Source organism: Balaenoptera borealis (genome assembly GCF_965194805.1).
Source record: "Balaenoptera borealis genome assembly, chromosome: 8".
Lineage (NCBI taxonomy): Eukaryota > Metazoa > Chordata > Mammalia > Artiodactyla > Balaenopteridae > Balaenoptera > Balaenoptera borealis.
In genome coordinates this window covers 78,931,044-78,953,501 of record NC_138865.1, presented here as the reverse complement: position 1 = coordinate 78,953,501, position 22,458 = coordinate 78,931,044, and the positions used below count along the sequence as shown (strand labels likewise).

Here is a 22,458-nt window from a genome sequence, read left to right as displayed (position 1 = left end):
ACTCCTGGCACTTCCCGGCCCCTTTCTCCAACTCTATCCTTCCACTCCTTTTTCCTGCCCAGAGGACTGACAACAACTACTATTATATCCCTGTAGAGCATTTCCTCTCTGATTTCTTTTCATAGCCCCTGTTGACGCATCAGGTCACTTTCTCTCTAGCATTTATCTGTTTCTATTACAGTATAAAACCCATAAAGGCGGGGTTCCTCATTCTATTACATCTCCTGTGTCTAGCACGGTACTTGACACATAGTGTTTAGTAAAAGGTGCATAAATGAATAGAGTTAATGAATTAATGTTAGATAAATGCTGCCTGCTTCTCTTTTGTGTTTAACAACACAATAAACATTTCTTTAGTGATTTAAAGTGTGTCTCACAGCAACATTCTCATGAGGCTATATTATTATTTCTGTTTTACTGATGAAAAAGTGGTGGCTCAGAGAGTTAGATGATCTCTCCGAGTGTGGTAGGCTGAATGATGGCTCCCAGAAGCATCCAGGTCCTCATCCCTGGAACCTGTGAATGTTACGTTATATGGTAAAAGGGATTTTGCAGGTGTGATTAAAGATCTTGATTTGGGAGATTATCTTGGATTATCAGAGTGGGCCCAAGTATCCTTATAAGGAGGTAGAGGGAGATTTTACTAATAGAAGAAGGTGACATCATGACCTCAGCAGAGAGAGATATTTAAAGATGCTACTGCTGACTCTGAAGATGGAGGAAGGGGCCACAAGCCAAGGAGTGCAAGGTATACAGTGCTAGACACTGGAAGACCAGAAAACAGATTCTCCCCTAGAGAGAGGAGGGGAGGGTGGTCCTACCAACACCTTGATTTCTACCCTGTGGGACCCACTACCTACTTCTGACCTCAGAACAGTAAGAGAATGAATGTGTATTGTTTTAAGCCACCAAGTTGTGGTCATTTGTTACAGCAGCTGTGGGAAACTGATAGACCAAGATTCTAAGGGCAAGTCGTAGTAGAAGAGTCAGATGATGTGTTGTCCTAACTCTGGAGCTCCCCATTAAGAGCTGTGCATTTGGGATGAGTCATTGGCAGCAAGCCATGTGGAATACTGTTCTTGCAGAAGTGTCACGCAATAGCCTTGTTCTCTCTCTGTGAGGTGGGCTGAGGAGCCCTTGTAGGCAGGACACTTCTGGAGAGAGGCAGCCAGAGACTGAATTCACTGTGCCCTGCCCACCACCCAAATGTTCCACAGCAGCCCTTCCAGGGAGAGTCACAAAAAGCATCCTGCTGCCCTGAGAGAGTCAGGGCAGAGCATGGGACTGGGAAAGGGGTTCCTTCTCTTGCCGAGGGAGGGGGTAGTTTGTATGCACCCATGTACCTCACCATGCGTCATCTTGGTTAATCCTCAGCCATGGCGCTCTTATTACTTCTTTTTTTTTTTTTTTAATTTATTTATTTTTGGGTGTGTTGGGTCTTCGTTTCTGTGTGAGGGCTTTGTCTAGTTGTGGCGAGCGGGGGCCACTCTTCATCGCGGTGCACGGGCCTTTCACTGTCGCGGCCTCTCTTGTCGCGGAGCACAGGCTCCAGACGCGCAGGCTCAGTAGTTGTGGCTCACGGGCCCAGTTGCTCCGCGGCATGTGGGATCTTCCCAGACCAGGGCTCGAACCCGTGTCCCCCTGCATTGGCAGGCAGATTCTCAACCACTGCGCCACCAGGGAAGCCCTACTTCTTTTTTATAGATGAAGAAAGTAGGGATTAGAGGGATTAAGTAATTTATCCAAGGTTACATGGTAAATGGCCAAGCTGGGTCCCAAGGTGGGACCAGCAGCATCAGCATCACCTGGTTATTACATTATTAGAAATGTAATTATTGGGCTTCCCTGGTGGCACAGTGGTTGAGAATCTACCTGCTAATGCGGGGGACACGGGTTCGGGCCCTGGTCTGGGAAGATCCCACATGCCGCGGAGCAACTAGGCCCGTGAGCCACAACTACTGAGCCTGCGCGTCTGGAGCCTGTGCTCCGCAACAAGAGAGGCCGCGACAGTGAGAGGCCCGCGCACCGCGATGAAGAGTGGCCCCCGCTTGCCACAACTAGAGAAAGCCCTCGCACAGAAACGAACACCCAACACAGCCAAAAATAAATTAATTAATTAATTTTTAAAAAAATGGTTGAATAACTATATAAAGGCCAAATAAGATTTGTAAAAAAAAAAAAAAAAAGAAATGTAATTATTACATTATTAGAAATGTTAATTCTCAGCTTCCACCTTGAATGTACTGAATCAGAGACTCTGGGGTGGGGTGGCAGGAATCTGTGTTTGAACAAGCTTTCCAGATTCTGCTCTCTGCTTAAGTTTAAGAACCACTGCTCTGTGCTATTCTTCTTAGAGTCTTTTGGAAGGACAGTCACCATCTTGGCCCAGGCCCAGGCTGCTTGTTACTCTGAGTTAGTGTTTAGCACAGGCAGTAGGAAGTGGCCAATGTGCATGGTTCAAGGATATTCCAGATTTTCCGTAGTGATTGGTGACTATGGTATAAGGTCTTTCAATGGTGGATATAGGAGAGAAGAGGAGGAATCCAACACAGAGTCAGAAATTCTGCTTGCTGCCTGGAGAGTATTTGCTATGAAACCCTTAGATACGGATAAACATCATCTCTATTCTGTTTTAGAGTTATCTGATAATTAGCCTGAGACAACAAAAGGAGACTGATGTTGTTTCTGTTAACATCATTATCAACATTTTTTTTTTTAAACATCTTTATTGAAGTATAATTGCTTCACAATGGTGTGTTAGTTTCTGCTTTATAACAAAGTGAATCAGCTACACATATACACACGTTCCCATATCTCCTCCCTCCTGCATCTCCCTCCCTCCCACCCTCCCCATCCCACCCCCCCAGGCGGTCACAAAGCACCGAGCTGATCTCCCTGTGCTATGCGGCTGCTTCCCACTAGCTATCTATTTTACGTTTGGTAGTGTATATATGTCCATGACACTCTCTCACCCTGTCACATCTCACCCCTCCCCCTCCCCATATCCTCAAGTCCATTCTTTAGTAGGTCTGTGTCTTTATTCCCATCTTGCCACTAGGTTCTTCATGACCTTTTTTTTTTTTTTTCTCCTTAGATTCCATATATATGTGTTAGCATACTGTATTTGTTTTTCTCTTTCTGACTTACTTCACTCTGTATGACAGACTCTAACTCCATCCACCTCATTACAAATACCTCCATTTCATTTCTTTTTATGGCTGAGTAATATTCCATTGTATATATGTGCCACATCTTCTTTATCCATTCATCCGATGATGGACACTTAGGTTGCTTCCATGTCCTGGCTATTGTAAATAGAGCTGCGATGAACATTTTGGTACATGACTCTTTTTGAATTATGGTTTTCTCAGGGTATATGCCCAGTAGTGGGATTGCTGGGTCGTATGGTAGTTCTATTTTTAGTTTTTTAAGGAACCTCCATACTGTTCTCCATAGTGGCTGTATCAATTTACATTCCCACCAACAGTGCAAGAGTGTTCCCTTTTCTCCACACCCTCTCCAGCATTTAGTGTTTGTAGATTTTTTGATGATGGCCATTCTGACTGGTGTGAGATGATACCTCATTGTAGTTTTGATTTGCATTTCTCTAATGATTAATGATGTTGAGCATTCTTTCATGTGTCTGTTGGCCATCTGTATATCTTCTTTGGAGAAATGTCTATTTAGGTCTTCTGCCCATTTTTGGATTGGGTTGTTCGTTTTTTTGTTATTGAGCTGCATGAGCTGCTTGTAAATCTTGGAGATTAATCCTTTGTCAGTTGCTTCATTTGCAAATATTTTCTCCCATTCTGATGGTTGTCTTTTGGTCTTGTTTATGGTTTCCTTTGCTGTGCAAAAGCTTTTAAGTTTCATTAGGTCCCATTTGTTTATTTGTGTTTTTATTTCCATTTCTCTAGGAGCTGGGTCGAAAAGGATCTTGCTGTGATGTATGTCATAGAGTGTTCTGCCTATGTTTTCCTCTAAGAGTTTGATAGTGTCTGGCTTTACACTTAGGTCTTTAATCCATTTTGAGTTTATTTTTGTGTATGGTGTCAGGGAGTGTTCTAATTTCATACTTTTACATGTACCTGTCCAATTTTCCCAGCACCACTTATTGAAGAGGCTGTCTTTTCTCCACTGTATATGCTTGCCTCCTTTATCAAAGATAAGGTGACCATATGTGTGTGGGTTTATCTCTGGGCTTTCTATCCTGTTCCATTGATCTATATTTCTGTTTTTGTGCCAGTACCAAACTGTCTTGCATTATCAACATTTTTAAAGCACCTACGTGTATCGGGAATTCTCAGCACTAGATGTGACCCCCGTGTTCTTGGAGCTTACAAGACAGAGAGCCCGAACTACAATGAACAGAAGCCCAGAGAACACATATCACAGGATGGGGCAGGGCCTGAAATCAATTCTGGAGGAGGCCTGACCTCATGTTCTCCCAGTCTCATGAAGGATTTAGTGAGCTTGAATATTCCCAGATGATATATCTATTAGTCGGCTTCCTTTCTAGCATAGATATCAAAGGTAAAGTTGCTCCAGTCAACCCTAAGAAGCCCTCCGTGGTCTTCAAATGTCTGGCCACTTCCTCACACTGTATTCTGTAGGAACAGCATAGGTGGGTCTTCATTCTCGAGGTCTGGATCGTGGAGTTTTACTGCCACAGAGCTGGAGGAGGGAATAAGATCTAACCTAGTAGTGGGATAGTAGCAAACTAAGGGGTATATATTTCGGTGGGGATAAGATCTTTCTAGGCAGTATTCCCTAAAGAAATAATAGATGTCAAGTAGTGAGAATGTGTAAAGTCTATTTTTCAGCTTCTGGTTTTTATATAACCCTTAAGACCTCTGTATTTTGAAATGATACCTTTGCCGAACCAACTTCCGGTTGTTCCTCTTGTGTGGCTCAGCTGCTTCCAAATAGTTTGCGACACGCGGGCAAAGGCTGCATCAAATCAACAGTTATCCAGCCAATGACTTGATGTTTTGGATCTAACATAATTTAATCCTCACCCTCCCTCCCCCCAAGCAGGAGTCAAACCGTCGGAAGCACCAACCCTTACCTGTCCTGCCTCTAAAATTGTGCCACAGTATTTTCATTCATTCATTCATTCTTTTAGTCATTAAAACACAAATTACTGAGCAAATATTATATGCCAGTAACTGTGCTAAGTATTGAGGATACAATGGTGAGAAAAAGCAAATGCACTTCCTGCCCTCATAGAGCTTACAGTCTGGAATGGTAGACAGCTATCAGTCAAATAATCACAAAAGCAAATGTAAAATTGTGACTCCAGCGGTGCTGAGGGAGGAGATAATCGGACACAGGGGGTGGGAGTGGGAGACACGTCTGCAAAGGTTCCATACAGGAGGAGGCTTGGCCAGTGTGAGGGACTGAAAGGAGGCCAGACTGGATGGAGGGGAGACAGGGAGAGAGTGAAGAAATTGGGGTGGGGGAGGCAGAACTTGCAGGGTCTTGCGGATCTTAAAAGTTCCCAGATATACCTAAAAAGCAGCAGGTTTCAGCGAAAGAGTATGTGATCAGATTTGCAATTTTAAGATGCCACTTTGGCTTCTTTGTAAAGCAGCAACTGGAGAGGGTCCAGGAGAATGGTTTGCAGATTTCTTTTGGCAAGTGATATTGGTAGCTAACCTCGTGTGGTAGTGGTGGCATGGAGGGAAGAGGACCCAATCAAGAGGTAAGTTAACTCGATTTAGTGATAGGTCAGATGTAGGGCAAGAGGCATCAAGGATGAATCCAAAGTTTTTGGCTTAGGAATAGTAATAACCAACATATATTGTGTCTAATACATACAAGCGCTGTCCTAAGTGCTTTAATCATTTTAAGTCATTTAATCCTCACAGCATCCCTAGGAGAGAGAGATGATTATCATCCTTAGTTTACAAATGGGGAAGCAGAGACGCAGAGAGGTTAAGCATACTTCCTAAGATCTCACAGCTAGTAAGTGACAGAGCCAAGGCGTGAACCCAGCAACCTCCCTTCATATTCTGTGAATGTAACTGTGACATTGAACGATCTCCTGGCATGGATGGATTGAGACTCATTTAGATAGAGATGGATGGAGACTTATTTAGTATAATATACTAGGTTCAACCTAGTCTCTGCTCAAAACTACATAAATGGGTAGGGGTGGTGGAAGATATGCCACCTGGCTAGGAGGACTTTGGAAGGCTGGAATGTGGATAGAAGAGTAACAGACAGGGCCAGCTTTGCTGTTGGAGGAAAACAACTAAACTAGGAGCGGGAAACCTGGCTAATTACATGGCCTTGAGAGAGCAATCAACCACTTGAGTCCTCTGATCCCTCACCTTGAAATGGGGACAGCCACACTGAGTTGCCAAGTAATGAACACAGAAGGCACTAGTGCTGTGCCTGACCTAAAGTAGGTTTTCAGTAAGCCAATGATAAATTTGAATCTGTACTAAGGGAAGTAGAGAAGGATAAGGCTCACACTTGTCCATCTGCCAAAAATGTGGCTGATCATGCAGCTCATTGGAAAGAACAGACATGGAAAATTGTCACAAGGACAGGCCCTTTATCTCAATGAGTACAAATGGTATCAAGGCAGAGCTTACTGCTGAGCTGGCTGGGTTGTTAAAGTAGCTACAGGCAGAATTTGTCGCCCCATTAACTGCTGAGAGCCCGTGTTGGGAGCCTGTAAACAAATTCCCAATTCGCACCTTCAGTCAAATAGCTGGGTCTATCAGGCTCCCTGATCAGGCTGGGGATCAGAACACTCTAGCTGCTCACTAGTTGTTTCTTTGACCTAAAGTGCTGCTAACTTGCCTCAGTTCTGCCTGGTTAATAGCCAGCCAAGGACCAGCTGCCTAATTCCTCAGTGTGCATCCTTCAGCAGCATGAAGTTTTCAGCAGTGGCTCTCAATAAATCAAGGGTAGGCTTCTCACACTCTGGAAAGAAGTGCTCATCCATGGCAGTGCATCTCAAACTTTCATGTGTTCACAGATCATCTTGAGAGATTGCAAAAATACATATTCTGATTGAATGGGTCTGTTCTAATTGTACTAGTTTTCCTTTTTTCTAATTAAAATTATTCTATTTTTTGAGATATAATTGACATATAACATATTAGTTTCAGGTATACAGCATAATAATTTGATATTTGTATATATTGCAAAATGGTGACCACAATAAATCTAGTTAACATCTGTCATGATACATAGTTACAAAAATTTTTTTTCTTGTGGTGAGAACTTTTAAGAAGTATTTTCTTAGCAACGTACAAATGTGCAATACAGTATTATTACACATTACATTCTGTACATTACATTGCCATGATGTATATCTTATGACTGGAAGTTTGTACCTTTTGACCCCATTTACCCATTTCACCCACCCTCCCACCCCCGCCTCTGGCAACCACCAATCTGTTCTCTGTATCTATGAGATACTTTTTTTTTTTTTAAGATTCCACATATAAGTGAGATCATACAGTTTTGTCTTTCTCTGTCTGACTTATTTCACTTAGCATAATGCCCTCAAGGTCCATTCATGTTGTTGCAAATGGCAAGATTTCTTTCTTTTTTATGGCTGAATAATATTCAGTTGTGTGTGTGTGTGTGTGTGTGTGTATCACATTTCTTTTATCCATTAGTCCATCAGTGGACACTTAGGTTGTTTCCACATCTTTGCTCTTATAAATAATACTGCAATGAATATGGGCATGCAGATATCTTTTTGAGATAATGATTTCATTTCCTTCAGTTATATGCCCAGAAGTGGAATTGCAGGATCATATGGTAATTCTATTTTTAAGTTTTTGAGAAAACTTCTTTTCATAGTGGCTGCATTCATTTACATTCTCACCAACAGTGCACAAGGGTTCCCTTTACCCATATTCTTGCCAAGACTTGTAATTTCTTGTCTTTTTGGTAATGGCCATTCTAACGGGTGAAGTGATATCTCATTGTGGTTTTGATTTGCATTTCCCTGACGACTAGTGATATTAAGCATCTTTTCATGGACCTGTTGGCTATCTGGATGTCTTCTTTGGGAAAATGTCTTTTCAGATATTCTGCCCATTTTTAATCAGATTGTGTGTTTTTATTGCTGTTGAGTTGTATGAGATCTTTATGTATTTTGGATATTAACCCCTTATCAGATATATTATTTCCAAAATGTTGCCTTTTTATTTTACTAATGGTTTTCTTTGCTATGCAGACCTTTTTAATTTGATGTAATTCCACTTATTTTTTGCATTTGTTGTCTGATTCAAAAAATTATTGCGAAGACAGATGACAAGGAGCTTACCACCTATGTTTTCTTCCAGTAGTTTTATGGTTTCATGTCTTATGTTCAAATCCTTTATACATTTTAAGTTAGTATTGTGTATTGTGTTACATAGTGGTCCAGTTTCATTCTTTTGTGCTATCCAGTTTTCCCAAAACCATTTATTGAAAAGACTATCCTTTACATATTGTATATTCTTGGCTCCTTTGTCAGAATATAAATGACCATACATGTATGGGTTTATTTCTGCGTTCTCTATCCTGTTCCATTGATCTATGTGTCTATTTTTATGCCAATACCACCATACTGTTTTGATCATTATAGTTTTGTAATATAATTTGAAATGAGGAAGCAATATGCTGCTAGCTTTGTTGTTCCTTCTGAAGATTACTTTGACTATTTGGTGTCTTTTGTGGTTCCATACAAATTTTAGGATTGTTTGTTCTATTTCTGTGAAAATTGCCATTGGACTTTTTTTTTTTTTTAACATGCTTGTTTGTTTGTTTGTTTGTTTGTTTATTTATTTATTTTTGGCTGTGTTGGGTCTTCGGTTCGTGCGAGGGCTTTCTCTAGTTGTGGCAAGCGGGGGCCACTCTTCATCGCGGTGCGGGGACCGCTCTTCATCGCGGTGCGCGGGCCCCTCACTAAAGCGGCCCCTCCTGTGGCGGGGCACAGGCTCCAGACGCGCAGGCTCAGTAGTTGTGGCTCACGGGCCCAGCTGCTCCGTGGTATGTGGGATCTTCCCAGACCAGGGCTCGAACCCGTGTCCCCTGCATTAGCAGGCAGATTCTCAACCACTGCGCCACCAGGGAAGCCCGCCATTGGACTTTTGCTAGGGATTGCACTGAATCTGCAGACTGCTTTGGGTAGTATGACATTTTTACAATATTAATTCTTCCATGAGCACTGAATATCTTTCCATTTACTAGTGTCTTCCTCAATTTCTTTTCCATGTCTAATAGTTTTCACTGTGTTCATCCATTCTCCTCTCAAGTTCAGTGAGCATATTTATGACCATTACTTTGGACTCTTTATCAGGTAAATCATTTACCTCCATTTCATTAAGGACTTTTTCTGAGGTTTTATCTTGTTCTTCCATTTGGAACATATTCCTTTGTTTTTTCATTTTTTCTTGACTCTCTGTGTTGGTTTCTATGCATAAAATAAAACAGCCACTTCTCCCAGTCTTGAGGGAGTGACCTTGTGTAGGGTATGAAGCTTGTCATTCAGTCCTGCCCTAGATCTTGGTGGTTTCTCAAATCTCTGTGATTGTCCAAGCAGCCTATTTTTATTTTTGGTGGGTCCCAGTAGCTGGAGAGTGCCAAGAGCTGTCAGTGTCCCAAAGGGGAGGATCTCAGTCAGCACCTATATTCAGGCTGATTGGAAACCAGACCCTCGGGCAATAGCTTTTAAAGTATGCAAACACATGGAGTTCTATGGGACTGCAAGGGTAAGCCCCACTGGCCACCAGAACCAGGTGATGTAGATGTATCCCCTGTGTGGTAGTCACAAAATCAGGGTGCCAGACAAGTTGTACAAGTTCCTTTCTGGGAGATACCAGCCACCTGGAGTGAGGCAGAGGGAGAGTGCAAAGATGGCATCCACGGGCTTCTGTCCCAGGAGCACATTTTCATAGGACCCTACAGTGTGCCTAATCAGAAGTCTGCTCTCAGGACAAAGCTCCAAGCAAGCATATAGGCTTCTTTCACAAAGAGATTGGGGGTATGTTTCAGTCTTCTCTATGCACAGGTGCCCTGGGGTTGGTAGCCAGCCACGAACTGTTTGTTATAGTCCTGTGGGACCCAGGAATGCAAGCCCTCCTGGCCCCTGGACTTTAGCTACAAAAACTGGGGCACTAGCCATGTGTAACAGCTCCCCTTGGGGAGATACGGGTGCTCTGTAGCATGGCAAAGGGAGAGTAAAAAGATAGCACCTACCCTCTAAGATATCTGGAGAAGATTAAAGTGGGCCCTTACATATGTGTTTAATTAGAAGCCTGCCCTTCAGGTCGCAGCTATGAAAATAAGCTAATATGTATTAGTTTTCTATTGCTGCTGTAACAAGTAACCATAACTTTTATGGCTTACCAAAACACCCATTTATTTTCTCACCATTCTGTAGGTCAGTAGTCTGGGCTCAGTGTGGCTCAGCTGCTTCTCTGCTCCTGGTTTTAAAAGGTTGGAATTAATGTGTCTCAGGCTACATCCTTTCTGGAGGCTCTGGGCATGAATCTGCCCCATGTTCAGTCAAATTGATGGCAGAGTTCAGGACTGAGGTCCCTGTTTCCTTGTCACCTGTTGGCTGGGGATTGTTCTCAGTTTCTAGAGACTGCATGCATTTCTTGGCTCATGGCTTCCTTCTTGCCTCTTCAAAGCCAGCAACTATGAGTCAGATCCTTTTCTCATCTCGAATCTCTCTGATCCCCTCCTCTGCCTCATGCCTTCTCTGTCTCTTTCTACTACATCCCTCTGACCTACCTTGGGCTTGCATGGATAATTCAGGAATAATCTCCTTATTTTAAAGTCAGTTGATAGTAACCTTTAATTCCATCTGCAAAGTCCCTTCACAGCAATGAACGGATGGGAATCTGGGCGGTACACTTTAGAACTCTGTCACCACACCAACCAACTCCCAGCTGCACGCTTTTAGTGGCAAGGTCCTAGCTTTAGCTTTACTGAGTTTGTGACAAAGGCTTTGTGTGTGTTTTAGGGCTGGTGATAGAATCTTCATGAAATCTCCCGGGATTTTCCCTTTTCATTGAGCAGAAGGGCTGGAATGGTTTACGGGGATGATGCTGAAGATGGGGAAACTGAGGTGGACACATAGAGGGCTATACTGAAGTTATACAGAATCAAGATTAGAGCTTAGTTATACCAATAACTGGTCCAGGGCAATTTCCTGAGTAAATTGTTATTTACTCAATTATTCACTTAATTATTCATTTATTGACTTATTCATCTACTACTGATCAAAGAGTTATCAAGTACCTACTCTATGAAAGACATTTTGCTAGATTCATGAGATGTAAGACATTTATAGACTTTGTCCCCATGGAACAAACCTTGTACTGAGAATCACATACAGCAAACAGATACTCCTACAACTAACTAGATGTTTGTAATATAATTGATATGAAAGTAAAGTAGAGGCATGGATGAGAGCTTATAATAAGGAGATCTAACCTTGTCTAGAAGGATCAGGAAATGAAGAATGACATTTAAACTGAGACCCAGATAAGAAATGTGCTAGCCAGATATAGATGATTAGGGATGGAATAGCATTAAAGTACGGAGAATGGCATGTGGGAAAGTTCTAGCCTACAAAGCAGAATAGAAGAATCAGGAAAAGTCAGTGTTGCTAGAAAATATAAAGGAAGGGAGAGAATGGCACGAGATGAGTTTTCGAGAGGTGGGTGGTCAGATTGACCATGGCCTCATGACCAGGGAAAGGAATTTCAACTTTTTCCTAGGTGAAATGGGAAGCCATGGGAGGGATTTAAACAGCAGAGTCTCATGTGAGCTTCGACTTTTTAGAAAGAGCACTCTGGTTGTTATGTAGAATAGATTAGAGGAAGTAGATGAGGACATGTTGGAGTGTGGACACAAGGGGTACATTCAGTGAGGCTAGTTAGGAGGTGTTGCAACAGCCCAGGTGGGAAGTAGCTTGACCCAGGGTGGTGTGGACAAGGATGGTGGCAGTACAGGTGAAGGACAGAAAATGGATCAAAGACATATTTTGGAGGTAGAACTGTCTTGACTTGCTGATGGATCAGATATGGGAATGATCAAGGGAAGATGGTCAAGATGACTCATGGTTCCTGTCATATCTGTGGCTCTTCTAATGACACAAGTCAATTAAAAATCACATTCTTGTACATGATTAAAAACCTTACATTTTCTTGATAGTTTAGCTTTTATTATATTGTAACAGTTATGGATATGAGTGTCAAGAAAATCTTGTTTAATATCACCTGAGAAGAATTTATGTTTTACTAGATTTGTCAAAGGAACTCATGGAATTTGTATTATGTTATGATTTTGAGTATTGTAATGTTTCTATGTGTTCCCCATATCTCCATTCTATTTCATCCTCATTTCATCTGAGGCTAGAGTATGCAAATGATGGCTTCCAAGACAAAGAAAAATTAGCATGAAAGGGAACCATCACATCCTCATTTCTTAATAGCCACTGCCTCATTTCCTTTAGGTCCTTTCTGATTTCTTTTGCCCACATGGCCCATTGGTTGCTACTAATTCTCATGATGATATTGAAATTCACTCCTAGCTTGGTCACACAAAGCACTATGTGGCCATGCTGAGTAGTCCTGGGTGGACATTGCTCAATTCACAAGAGACAGCGTGGACCCTGGACCAGACGCTGTCAGGTAACATATACAATCCTGATGCAAGCTCCACGGTCACGGCCTGAAGTTTGTTTTGACATCTTCCTTGGCTCTTATATTTCTCTTGGAGACTCTGATATCAGATTGTATGGATTTAAATTAATCCCAGATCTTCCGTTTAACCACTGGGGTGCCTTAGGCATTTACCTCATCTGCTTTCTCATTTATGAAAAGAGAATAAAGTCAGGCTATTGGGAATATCGAATGAAATAACTCATATAAAGAATTGAGCACAGTGATTAGCACATAGGAAGTACTCCATATATGGGAGTTACTGTTTCTGTTGTTATGAAAGGGAGTTGCTCACATATTACTTTCTTTCCTTTTACTCATCTCTGGTAATGACAGTTTAGAGGGCAAGGGGTTTTCTCTTAGAAGGAAAAGAAGATTCTGAGCCAGCCCTTGTCCCCAAACAGGCCTTGCAAACAGGCCTTACCTAATTTGTTGCTCTGGCCATGGACATCCCAGGGAAGAGAAGCCATGGGCTGCCTTCTCTCATGTGAGCTAATCTGACGGCTGAGCTCCACTTAGTACCCTGTCCTTTCATTTAGCTGGCTCAATGCAGCCATCAATCCCCTGGGGACTGAAGCAAATTACAGCCTCCTCAGCATTCTGTCTCACTGAATGCCTCCCGAATTTGTTGGCAGGAAGCCACTAGTTGACTTGATGTGGTCCTTGAGCAAGTAAGTCAATTAGCCTCTCTGAAAAGAGGGTTGATGACTCCGAGGACAAGGAGGTGGAGGAAGGGCAATAGCCCCTCCTAGCCCTTTGCAACTTGACCTCCGGGGTCTTCCCATTCCCTCCCTTCAGTTGCCCACCCTGCCCACTCCCTGCCTCTCAGTCCACAAGCCCTTTGATGGTTTTGTGCCTTTGTACCGGTTCTCTCTCTCTCTCTCAAGTCCTACTCCAACATCCTCACCTTCTTTGACAAATTCCTGCTTATCCTTCAAGGCTTATGTCTAATGCCATTTCTCTCTGATGTCTTTTTATTCATTCATTCCACAAATATTTACTAAGCAAGGCACTGTGCTAGACCTGTAAGATACAGCTGTGAACAAGATGGGCAAAACCCCAGCTGTCGCAGTGCTGAGGGAGAGACCGACAGTAAACAAGTCAATGAACGACAGAATGTCACGTTTGTGGTACGTGCTATGAAAAGACCAAAAAAGTGGGCAGGTGTGGAGCTGCTTCCCGAGGAAGCTATTTTTGAACTAAGACCTGTAGGATGAGAAAAAACCAGCCATGTGAAGAGCAGGGGTCTGGATGCACAAATAAGCTAGTTTTGTTTGAAGAACAAAAAGAAAGTTGGTATGACTAGAATATGATGAGCAGGGAAGCATGAAAAGAGATCAGAAAGATCTCAGGTAAGGAGTTCAGATTTTATTCTGAGTGAATAGGGAGAGGCGAAATCAGATTTTGTAGTTGTAATAGCACTCTGCTATCTGTGTGGAGAATGATAGGGGAGGAGAGAAAAAAGAGGAAAGGAGGCAGAGAGAAGCAGGGAGCCTGGTTAGGAGGCTCTGGCAGTAGTTTAGGGTGAAGAGGATGGTGGTGTGATCCAGAATTATAGCTATGGAATGGGGAGAAGTAGACCACTTCGAGATATATCATGGAGGTGTGGTTAATGGGACCTTGCTCATGGATTGGATTTGGGGGCGGAAAAAGAGGAATTCTAGATTTCAGGTTTGAGCAAATGGTGGAGGGATGGGTTTTTAGGTGGATGTATTTTAATGCCATTTGGTGAGATAGGAGACACTTGGTGATAATAATGTTTAGGGGATTGGTGAGTCTGAAGTCTATTTTGGACGTGTTAATTTTGAGATGTCTATTAGATAACTGAAGGGAAATGGCAAGTAGCTATTTGGATCTACAGGAGGGAATCTTGAGGGAAGAGATCAGAAATATATATAAATATATTCCTCTCCCCAATGAATAGTGAATTTCTCCCTCCTTTGCAGTGTTAAATTAGGAACCCAGCAGATCCTAAGTTCTCCTACCTCTGTGGGTCCCACATCATATCAAACATATTAAAATTCAGCTTTATCCCACATTAAGTTTAATTATATGTGATTCCTTAAGTTTTGAGCTGCAGTTGACTAGTTTGACGTTTTGTAGATATTTAATTAAAATATCATTTGATTTTGCACATTTTAAAGGCAACTCTATTTTGAATGTTTCACGTTATTTTTGGATGCCCTTGGAAAGCATATCGTGCAAGGCATGGGACTTTTAGCCCTTTATTGGATAGCTTCATATTATAACCATGCATTTTTGTGTCTGTGTTTCCCACTAGACCATTAGCTTGAAGAGGGCATGAAGGACCTCAGAGCTTGGTGTATGACAGGGACTCAAAGGTTATTTACAGAAGCAATTCATTTGGGCTCATAAGGAGAAAAAGCCAAGTCCAGGGATACAGTGTGATTTCTATCCGCACTTGGGAAAAGGCTCTTACCGCCTGCCTTGCAACATATATGGACTTGTTTTCTCTATGGTACTCATAAAAAGGAGGCAGTGTTGTGTAGAAGGTTGTTGCTGTGGGCTTGAGTTTCAGCCACACCCTTGACTTGTTGTGAATCTTGCAACAGAAAGTTAGTTTCTATAGGTCGCTCTGATTTTTGTGGGTGCAAAATTAAATAAAGCCATTTTAGTAGAACTCTGCCAGCTTCAAAACGCTGTATTCTTAAAATAATGTATTCTTTCATAAAATGAAAAAGGGTCTTACAATTCAGGCCTCAGGGAATGTTTCTGGAAATTTCTAGCAGTGGGGATGCAAAATATCTTTTGTCGCCTGATGCCTGGCCCTGAAAAAGCAACAGTTGCAGCAATTGTTGGGGGCAGGGGACCCAATAGTGGCCCTTTAGAGAAGAAATCTTGCAAGAAAATCTTTCAGTAATAAGACAGTCAAACATCCTTCTAAGTCCCTTGCAGGTAGAAGGTAGGAAGGAACTGCTGGCATTCCCAGGTCCCAGACTTGCCCTCTGAGACTCAGTGATGCTGCACAACTGCATCCTTCTTGCCCAGGAATTGACTCTGGGCCAGATCTTCACCTCTCATGAGGAAGAGGAGACATGATTGTATGGATTACAGCCCCATCTCTACTGCCAAGCTGCTCCAATGAGCCACAGTGAAATTAAGTCCATCTTGGCTATGCCCTGCTAAATTTGTCAATGGCTCCAAAGTATTCTGCCGAGAATTTCAGATTTTATAGGTTTGCAACAAAAATAACTTTGGAAATGGTTGTCAACCAGGGAGGAGAAGCAGGTTCATACTTTGTCATTGACACATACTGAGTTTGGGGCCCAGGGCCCAGCCTGGGCCAGGTGAGGTCGGGCTGCAGCTGGCCTTTGTGCTCCCGCTGCCATTTTGTATCAGCAGATGGAAGGCGGCAGTGTTGAGCTGGCCAGGCCACAGCGGAATTTGCCTCCAGTTTTCTCCACAGTCGTCAAGCTGCTGTCTGTCATTGCCCTTTGTGTGAATCTGAATGATCATATGAAAGCAGTTGAGAATGCATGCCCACTTATATTTTAGCTGCATGATATTCTTTCTACATGAGGGGGATGGGGTGTTTAATATTTCCATACTCAGATGTGCCTACAGTGTTGATCACTTGATGGAGAAATTTTAATTTAGTAGTTACTAGAACAACTACCTGCCCTTCTCTACGAAGCACTCAGTGTGCAAGTTCCTCAAAATGAAGAGTAGACTGTTGGGTGGAAAACCATGAGTCTGATAGATCAGTAGCATGATGATAAGGCCCTAATACTGGGGTGAAAGGTGAGAAAATGCTGATCAGTCCACAGATGGATATTGATGATTAGCAAGGTCTTCCATCGGTGTGGAAATTGAAAAGAATGGGCACACTATCCATCTTTTGGAAAGTTTAAAAATGTCGATTCTTCTTGACTGATCCATCAAATGTTGAATCACTGTCCTTTGTAGCAACAGGCTAATTAGATTAAAAAGCATTAAAACGATTGACTTGCTTCCCTGAACACCTCTTGTGCAGCAAGTTCACTGGTAACGCTCCTCCTGCTTTAGTCCCATCTGCTTAGTTAAGCCTTAGCCATCCTCCAAGAACCAATGCTAGTCCAGACTGCTCTAGGAAACTCGGCCTGACCAATCCAATTCAAAGGAATTTCTGCCTGTCTGAACTTAACAACTTAGTGTCTCAGTCAACTGAGATTTAGAATTCACTACTTAGTATTAATGGCCTTAATACTGAATTTTATTTTTATTATTCTGAGTCTGGTTATGTAATCCCAATCAATTTATTTCAAGTCCATACGCCTCAGTTTTCTCATTTATAAACAGAGGATAATACATGTCTCTGCTCTAGAGTTTGTGTGAAACTTAAAAGAGGTATATTTATATCAGTATATATATATACTCTATATTCCCATATTGTACAGCACATAGTAAGTGGTCAATAAAATTAGTTTCTCTCCATTTCTGTAATGGGACTTCATGGCAGCAGCTCTCTCTTATACCTTTTTGTATCCCCAGATCTTTAAACCTAATTGGAGTGCAACATGTGTGTCACTTCTGTTGATTTCTCATTTCTTTTTGCAAAAGACAGGGCATTGAACTTTCAAGGCTAGTGACCATCTCAAGCAGGGTTCACAAAGATCTATAATCCACGGTTGTTTTTTGCTAACTATACAGTCCTACCCTGTGGCATGTACTGGAGATTGATTTTAGAAAAGTCATCTTCTAGGCCTCCAGGGATACAGCCAACTAACAGTGATACACAGGATATTAGTCAATTGAACAAGGTCATCTTCTATAACAGCTTTCACACCTGCCCCTGCTGCCCAACCTCTTTGTGCCCAGCCCCTTGGTCCCCACCCTTCCATACACCCACTGGCGGGTATGCAGTAGCCCATGCCCTGGGGGAAACCAGGAAAAGAGCAGGTCCAGGTGGCCCTTTCACTGGACATGGCATCTGTACAATGCAATAGCCACTGCACCAAACTTTTGTAGATTTTTTTCACAATCTGCTTACTAAAAATGGGATTTAACATACATTCATGACCAAACCTAAACTGATCCTTTCTTCTATTGCTGTTACTTTCTCCTTTTTTTTCAGTTCCCACCTCTGTTCACCCTTTTCCCCAACTTTATTTAGGTGGTTCATTCACCTCACCCTTTCCTCCATATTCAGCATCTATGTGGAAACAGAGAAGTTACTCATGACCTCACCCTTTCAGAGATGTTTGCACATGGGTACGAACAGATCAAATAAACAGGAACTTAGGTTAATTTAATAGAAAAAATAAAATATGGAATAACATTGATTTTGGCCAGTATCAATTACAACCATTCTACTATATTTTACAAAAAAACAACTGAACATTTTACACATGTACAGTATTTTTCAGTAAAAGTGGATTTGGATTTAACAATGGATCACTAATGAAAAATCAAAAGACAAAAGAAAACAGAAGATAGGACTTTTGTCTCTAGAGGTTAGAGCATTTGTTAAGTCTCCAAACTTTGTACTATCCATTACATATATCTCATTATGAATATATATATTTATACATAATATATAACATTAACTTAAACTTTGAAAGCATTATGTTCTAGTTAATAATATTCTGTAGATAAACGAGGCAGTAACCACTAGTAGTTAAACCAGTATTTCCACAATGTGTGCCTGCATGGTCAGTGAGAAATGGAACACATGTTGGTAGACCCCAATGATTTTGACTGTCAGATTGATAGTTATTTGTCTAAGAACACAGACATCATTTTAATTTTTCCCTTCATAGTAACTTTGTGCCTCATATATTATGGGTAGGTTCAGTTAAATGGATTTCTTTGCAGGCAAATCTGGTTTCACCATCTGCTTGACCTTGCTTTAGGCTCTCACTTGCTTTTGTCCACTTAGAGACTGTGCCTTTAAATGTAAGACTCTACATGCCATACCTGGGACTAACTTGTTTTCTTCGGGTCAGAAGGGCCTGAAGTGGTATGAAGAGGAAAATTACTCAACAAAATCAGTTGATTCCCTAGTTACATATGAATCATTACGTGACTCAGTATCACTACAATGCTATTAAGAGGGTCATTAGACTTTATACTCATTATTTACCTTGGGTTCAATGTTAACTTTGATGTCTAGGAATGCATATTTTCAAGGTAGGCTTTTTACTACCTTGCTGCTTGGATGGGGACCTTAGTTAGCACCCACTTCCCAGGATAACCTATATTGATATCATTCCTCTTCTCACGTGTGAGGCCAGTGACATCTTGGAAGTGAGGCTGTCAGAAGCCTAAAGCTTGCAAGATGGCTGGTCATTCTCAAAGCAAATGAGGTCACCAATGGAGCTTTGATATGAAACATGAAGAAACCTGATATCAGTCTATCCTCTCCTAAACAGAGCAACTCAGAGTTATAAAAAGATCTATCAGGTTTCCTCATTTCTGACCACTGATCCAAACAGTCTTCACATAATTCAGTCTGCTAGATTCCAGGATGTGTTTGGGGAGTCATAGAAAACCAGTGAAGATACTTCCAAGAAAACAGATGATCTCAGTGACATTCAGTGGACAGGTGTATCATAGCATGGTTATAGAGGGACAGAGGAGTGGGAAAAGAACAGAACCAGGAGGGTACAATCATGCTGCCCATATTCCATTTCCAGTTTTATTTTCTTAAAATGACAAGATGAAAAAAACTTCTAATAAGCACCATTGAAAAATGTTGCCCGGCCAACTTGGGCACGAGCTTAAATATTATTTAAATAAATTCCATTTCTTAAAAATACAGGACCTTTTAGAAACTTTTGACTCCAGGAAGAAATTTTCTTCATCATATCCAAAATGCTTCCCACTACAACACATGGAATTTCTGATGGCCTTAAAAAAAAAAAAAAAATGCTATGGGGATAATGGCTGAATAGCACCAAGAGATTGTGCAGGGTTTACAAGTGAACACTCTGGATTTGGGGGGAGCTGGATCAGTCTCAGCTATTTTGTGAATCTTTGCATTCTGTCCATCACCACTTTGACTATGCAGAGCAATCCCATTTGACCAGCTGTATGTGAAATAACCGAATCTACCATGGAAAAGCCAGTAGCAGCAAGTCTATCTGATGAAACCAGTGGAGCAGACTTATCAAGTGGGCACAATGCCAAAACCAGCACATAATGCATGAAGTAAATTATGTGTGGAAAGTATCAATGGTCAACTGTGAAAAACCAAGACAAACGACACTGAACACAACTCTGCGGGATGTTCTTAATGCCCTTAGGTCCAGTTTTCTGCCATTTCCCCCAACAGTGGACTCAAGCATGAAAAATGATGGTTGCAAGAGCTTTCTGTTTCATTTTGATCTATGTCTGCTCTTGTGATGTTTTTGAAAGGTATATTTTTAGGCGTCTCAAAGGGGGAACAAGCAAGTAAATGCAAAAGGAAAAAAAATGGACCTTCAAAAACAGGGCAGGAAATCAAATCATTACTTTAACGTCAAATTTTGGCATCAAATGCTTTGGTCATACAATACTGTCTCTGTGGTTCTGGCTGTTTAGCACTAAACACCCAGTTATAAAAGGTAGGCTTGTTGTAGGTTTATTTTTTTTGTTTTTCCATTTAAGTTCTGACAAAACAGTTCACCATCTCCCTGCACAAATTTGAGAGAGAGAGAAAAAGAGAGCAAGAAAGAGAGAGGTGGCTTGCTTTTTTTTTTTTTTGCTTGCTTTTTTCTTTTTAATAATAATATGGAGTAATCTATAAGTCTACAGGAACAAAGAAATCTAGGATGGCAGCTCAGCCTTGGAATGTACAGGTTTTGCAGCAAAGTTGTTGAAGAACCTTCCGTTGGCACAGATTGTTCTTTTTCACTAGCATACAGAAGCCTCCTTCCGCCCAGGACTCTTCCGTTGCTTTTCCAGGAAGTCAGCAAGAGAGAGGGGAAGTTGAGGACGAGAGCAGCATGATGGACACACACGGAAGAAGGTTGTGATTGGCCAGAGAGGCAGATTGGGGGGATTGGAAGAGATCATTCGGGAGCAGTCAACAGGAGGAAATTTGGTCCACCCAAAGTGATTTCAGTCAACAGCATTGTTTTCAAGGAGAGATATTGCAGTCCAACGGTAAATGTGATTGGTATCCATTTATGAAAGGAAAAAAAAGATTAGAAAAAGAATAAATTAGAAATCAATAATAATATAGGCAAGGAATTTTTCTTTTTGGAGTTACCTAGAGCAGAGCGTATACAGTCATTTATACTATATTTCACTGAATCCAAGACACTGGATTTCAGATGCACCACTGCTTTAAGTACTACCAAGAAAAAAATTCATATTAAATGGTGACACAATAGCCTCTTATCAGAATATTAGTTTTATGCTTATTGAAAGTATTAGTTAAATTTATATAACATGCTGTTTTGTTTCTGGGCTTATGTAATAATTCTTCCTTTGAATATTGAGAAATAGTTTAACTTTTTCAGGCTATTATGAAGTGCAATTAAATGCAACACAAGTAGGAGTGATCATGTGCCTAACTCAGTTGACTAGACATATCTGTGACTAAGTCACAGGCAACGACAACTATGTCACATCAACCTGTGGATCAAAAGCAGTTGTAAGCTGCCATGAATTATAAGATGCATCTGATTCCAGATCTGTTAAAATATATTAAAAAAGTATGTCTTAGAATCACTGAAATATGACAGTTGAAAGAAAATAAATAGCACATCCCTGAATGCAACTGCCACGTGATTTGAAAAGCCTGGTGAGCCATCAATGATCTCATTCTTTAACCGACCTGAAAATGGACTCATCACAAATCATGGTTCTTCATTTTCCACTTTTGCCTGCAATCCTGACACTCCACTTTTACCAAAGTGCCATTGGCACAAATTATCCCATGCTTACTGTGGTTTAGGGAAAGCCGTTAAAGCATCACAAACCTTGAAATGCCCGGTACCAAGTGCTACGGGTGAAAATTTCAAGTCACAGTGGATCTTTTGGGTCAATCACTTAAAAATCTTCCTTAGTTTTTCAGTTACTAACTTACAAAACTTCTGATCATATTCAGATATAGGGGAACCATCTTTTCAAGTAAGGGTAAGGAGCACTGGCTGGTAACTAAAAGGTGATACTTACATAGGACCTGGGGTGCCATCCCTCAATCTTCTCACCTCCATGTTGAGTGGTGAGAATTAGCCCTGGCCATGAAGAGTTTAAACACAGAGCCTGAGCAGGTCTGCCCATCCCTGCCAGGTCAATCATACATTAGAAAAGCTATGAAGATGCACAGTCACCTGTGATACCCTGTGGATATGAGACCATAAATGATGTTCCTGTGCATGCCATCGCATGCTCAGATCTTTTGGATGTTTTGAGATTCCTAACGGGAAGTTGTAGAATAACCATATGAGGTCGACAGCATTAGCCTTCTCATTTTTACAGATGAGGGAAGTGAGGCCCAGAAAAGCTCATAACCTGCCCAAGGTCTGGAGGCTAGATATGAATGACAGCATTCTGACTCCTGAATCCACATTCTCCCAACCACAGCACTCTTCTGCCTCTTGTGAAATTTCCAGAAGAGGTACCGTTCAAAAGAAGACAAAGATTAAACCCAGGGAAATGATTTTATCAGGGAAAACTGTTCCAAATGCATAGTTTTTTATTTTCCTATTTCCCTAACAGTCCAAAGATGTTTAGAACAACGATGGTTCAAAACAATTTCTTTCTACATCATTGAGATGCACGTCTGCATAAAATTTAGGCACAAATTTTAGGGCCCTCTCTGCAGGAATTATATCGAGAG

The 22,458-nt window shown here is 41.5% G+C and overlaps 1 protein-coding gene and 2 long non-coding RNA genes across 12 annotated transcripts in view; 1 reads left to right on the top strand and 2 right to left on the bottom strand.

Moving 5' to 3' along the window:
• The window catches only part of PCSK5 (proprotein convertase subtilisin/kexin type 5), a 465,151-nt gene that overhangs the window by 120,203 nt on the left and 322,490 nt on the right, over positions 1 to 22,458 (bottom strand). The window contains exon 21 of one of the 9 annotated variants that reach the window (XM_082401334.1): positions 17,912 to 20,564. The exons of the other annotated variants lie outside the window; for them this stretch is intronic. Within the exon in view, the coding sequence (XP_082257460.1) occupies positions 20,449 to 20,564 (116 nt within the window). The 3' untranslated portion in view covers positions 17,912 to 20,448. Of the gene's footprint in view, positions 1 to 17,911; positions 20,565 to 22,458 lie in introns of those variants that run through there. 9 annotated transcript variants of the gene reach the window in all.
• Positions 1 to 22,458, top strand: part of LOC309633131 — a 99,449-nt gene that overhangs the window by 10,787 nt on the left and 66,204 nt on the right. The window lies entirely within an intron of this gene.
• LOC309633139 lies at positions 7,138 to 16,910 on the bottom strand. Its single transcript, XR_014247338.1, has 2 exons — positions 9,082 to 16,910; positions 7,138 to 8,725 (listed from the first exon to the last, which is right to left on the bottom strand). It is a non-coding gene; the product is annotated as an uncharacterized lncRNA (long non-coding RNA).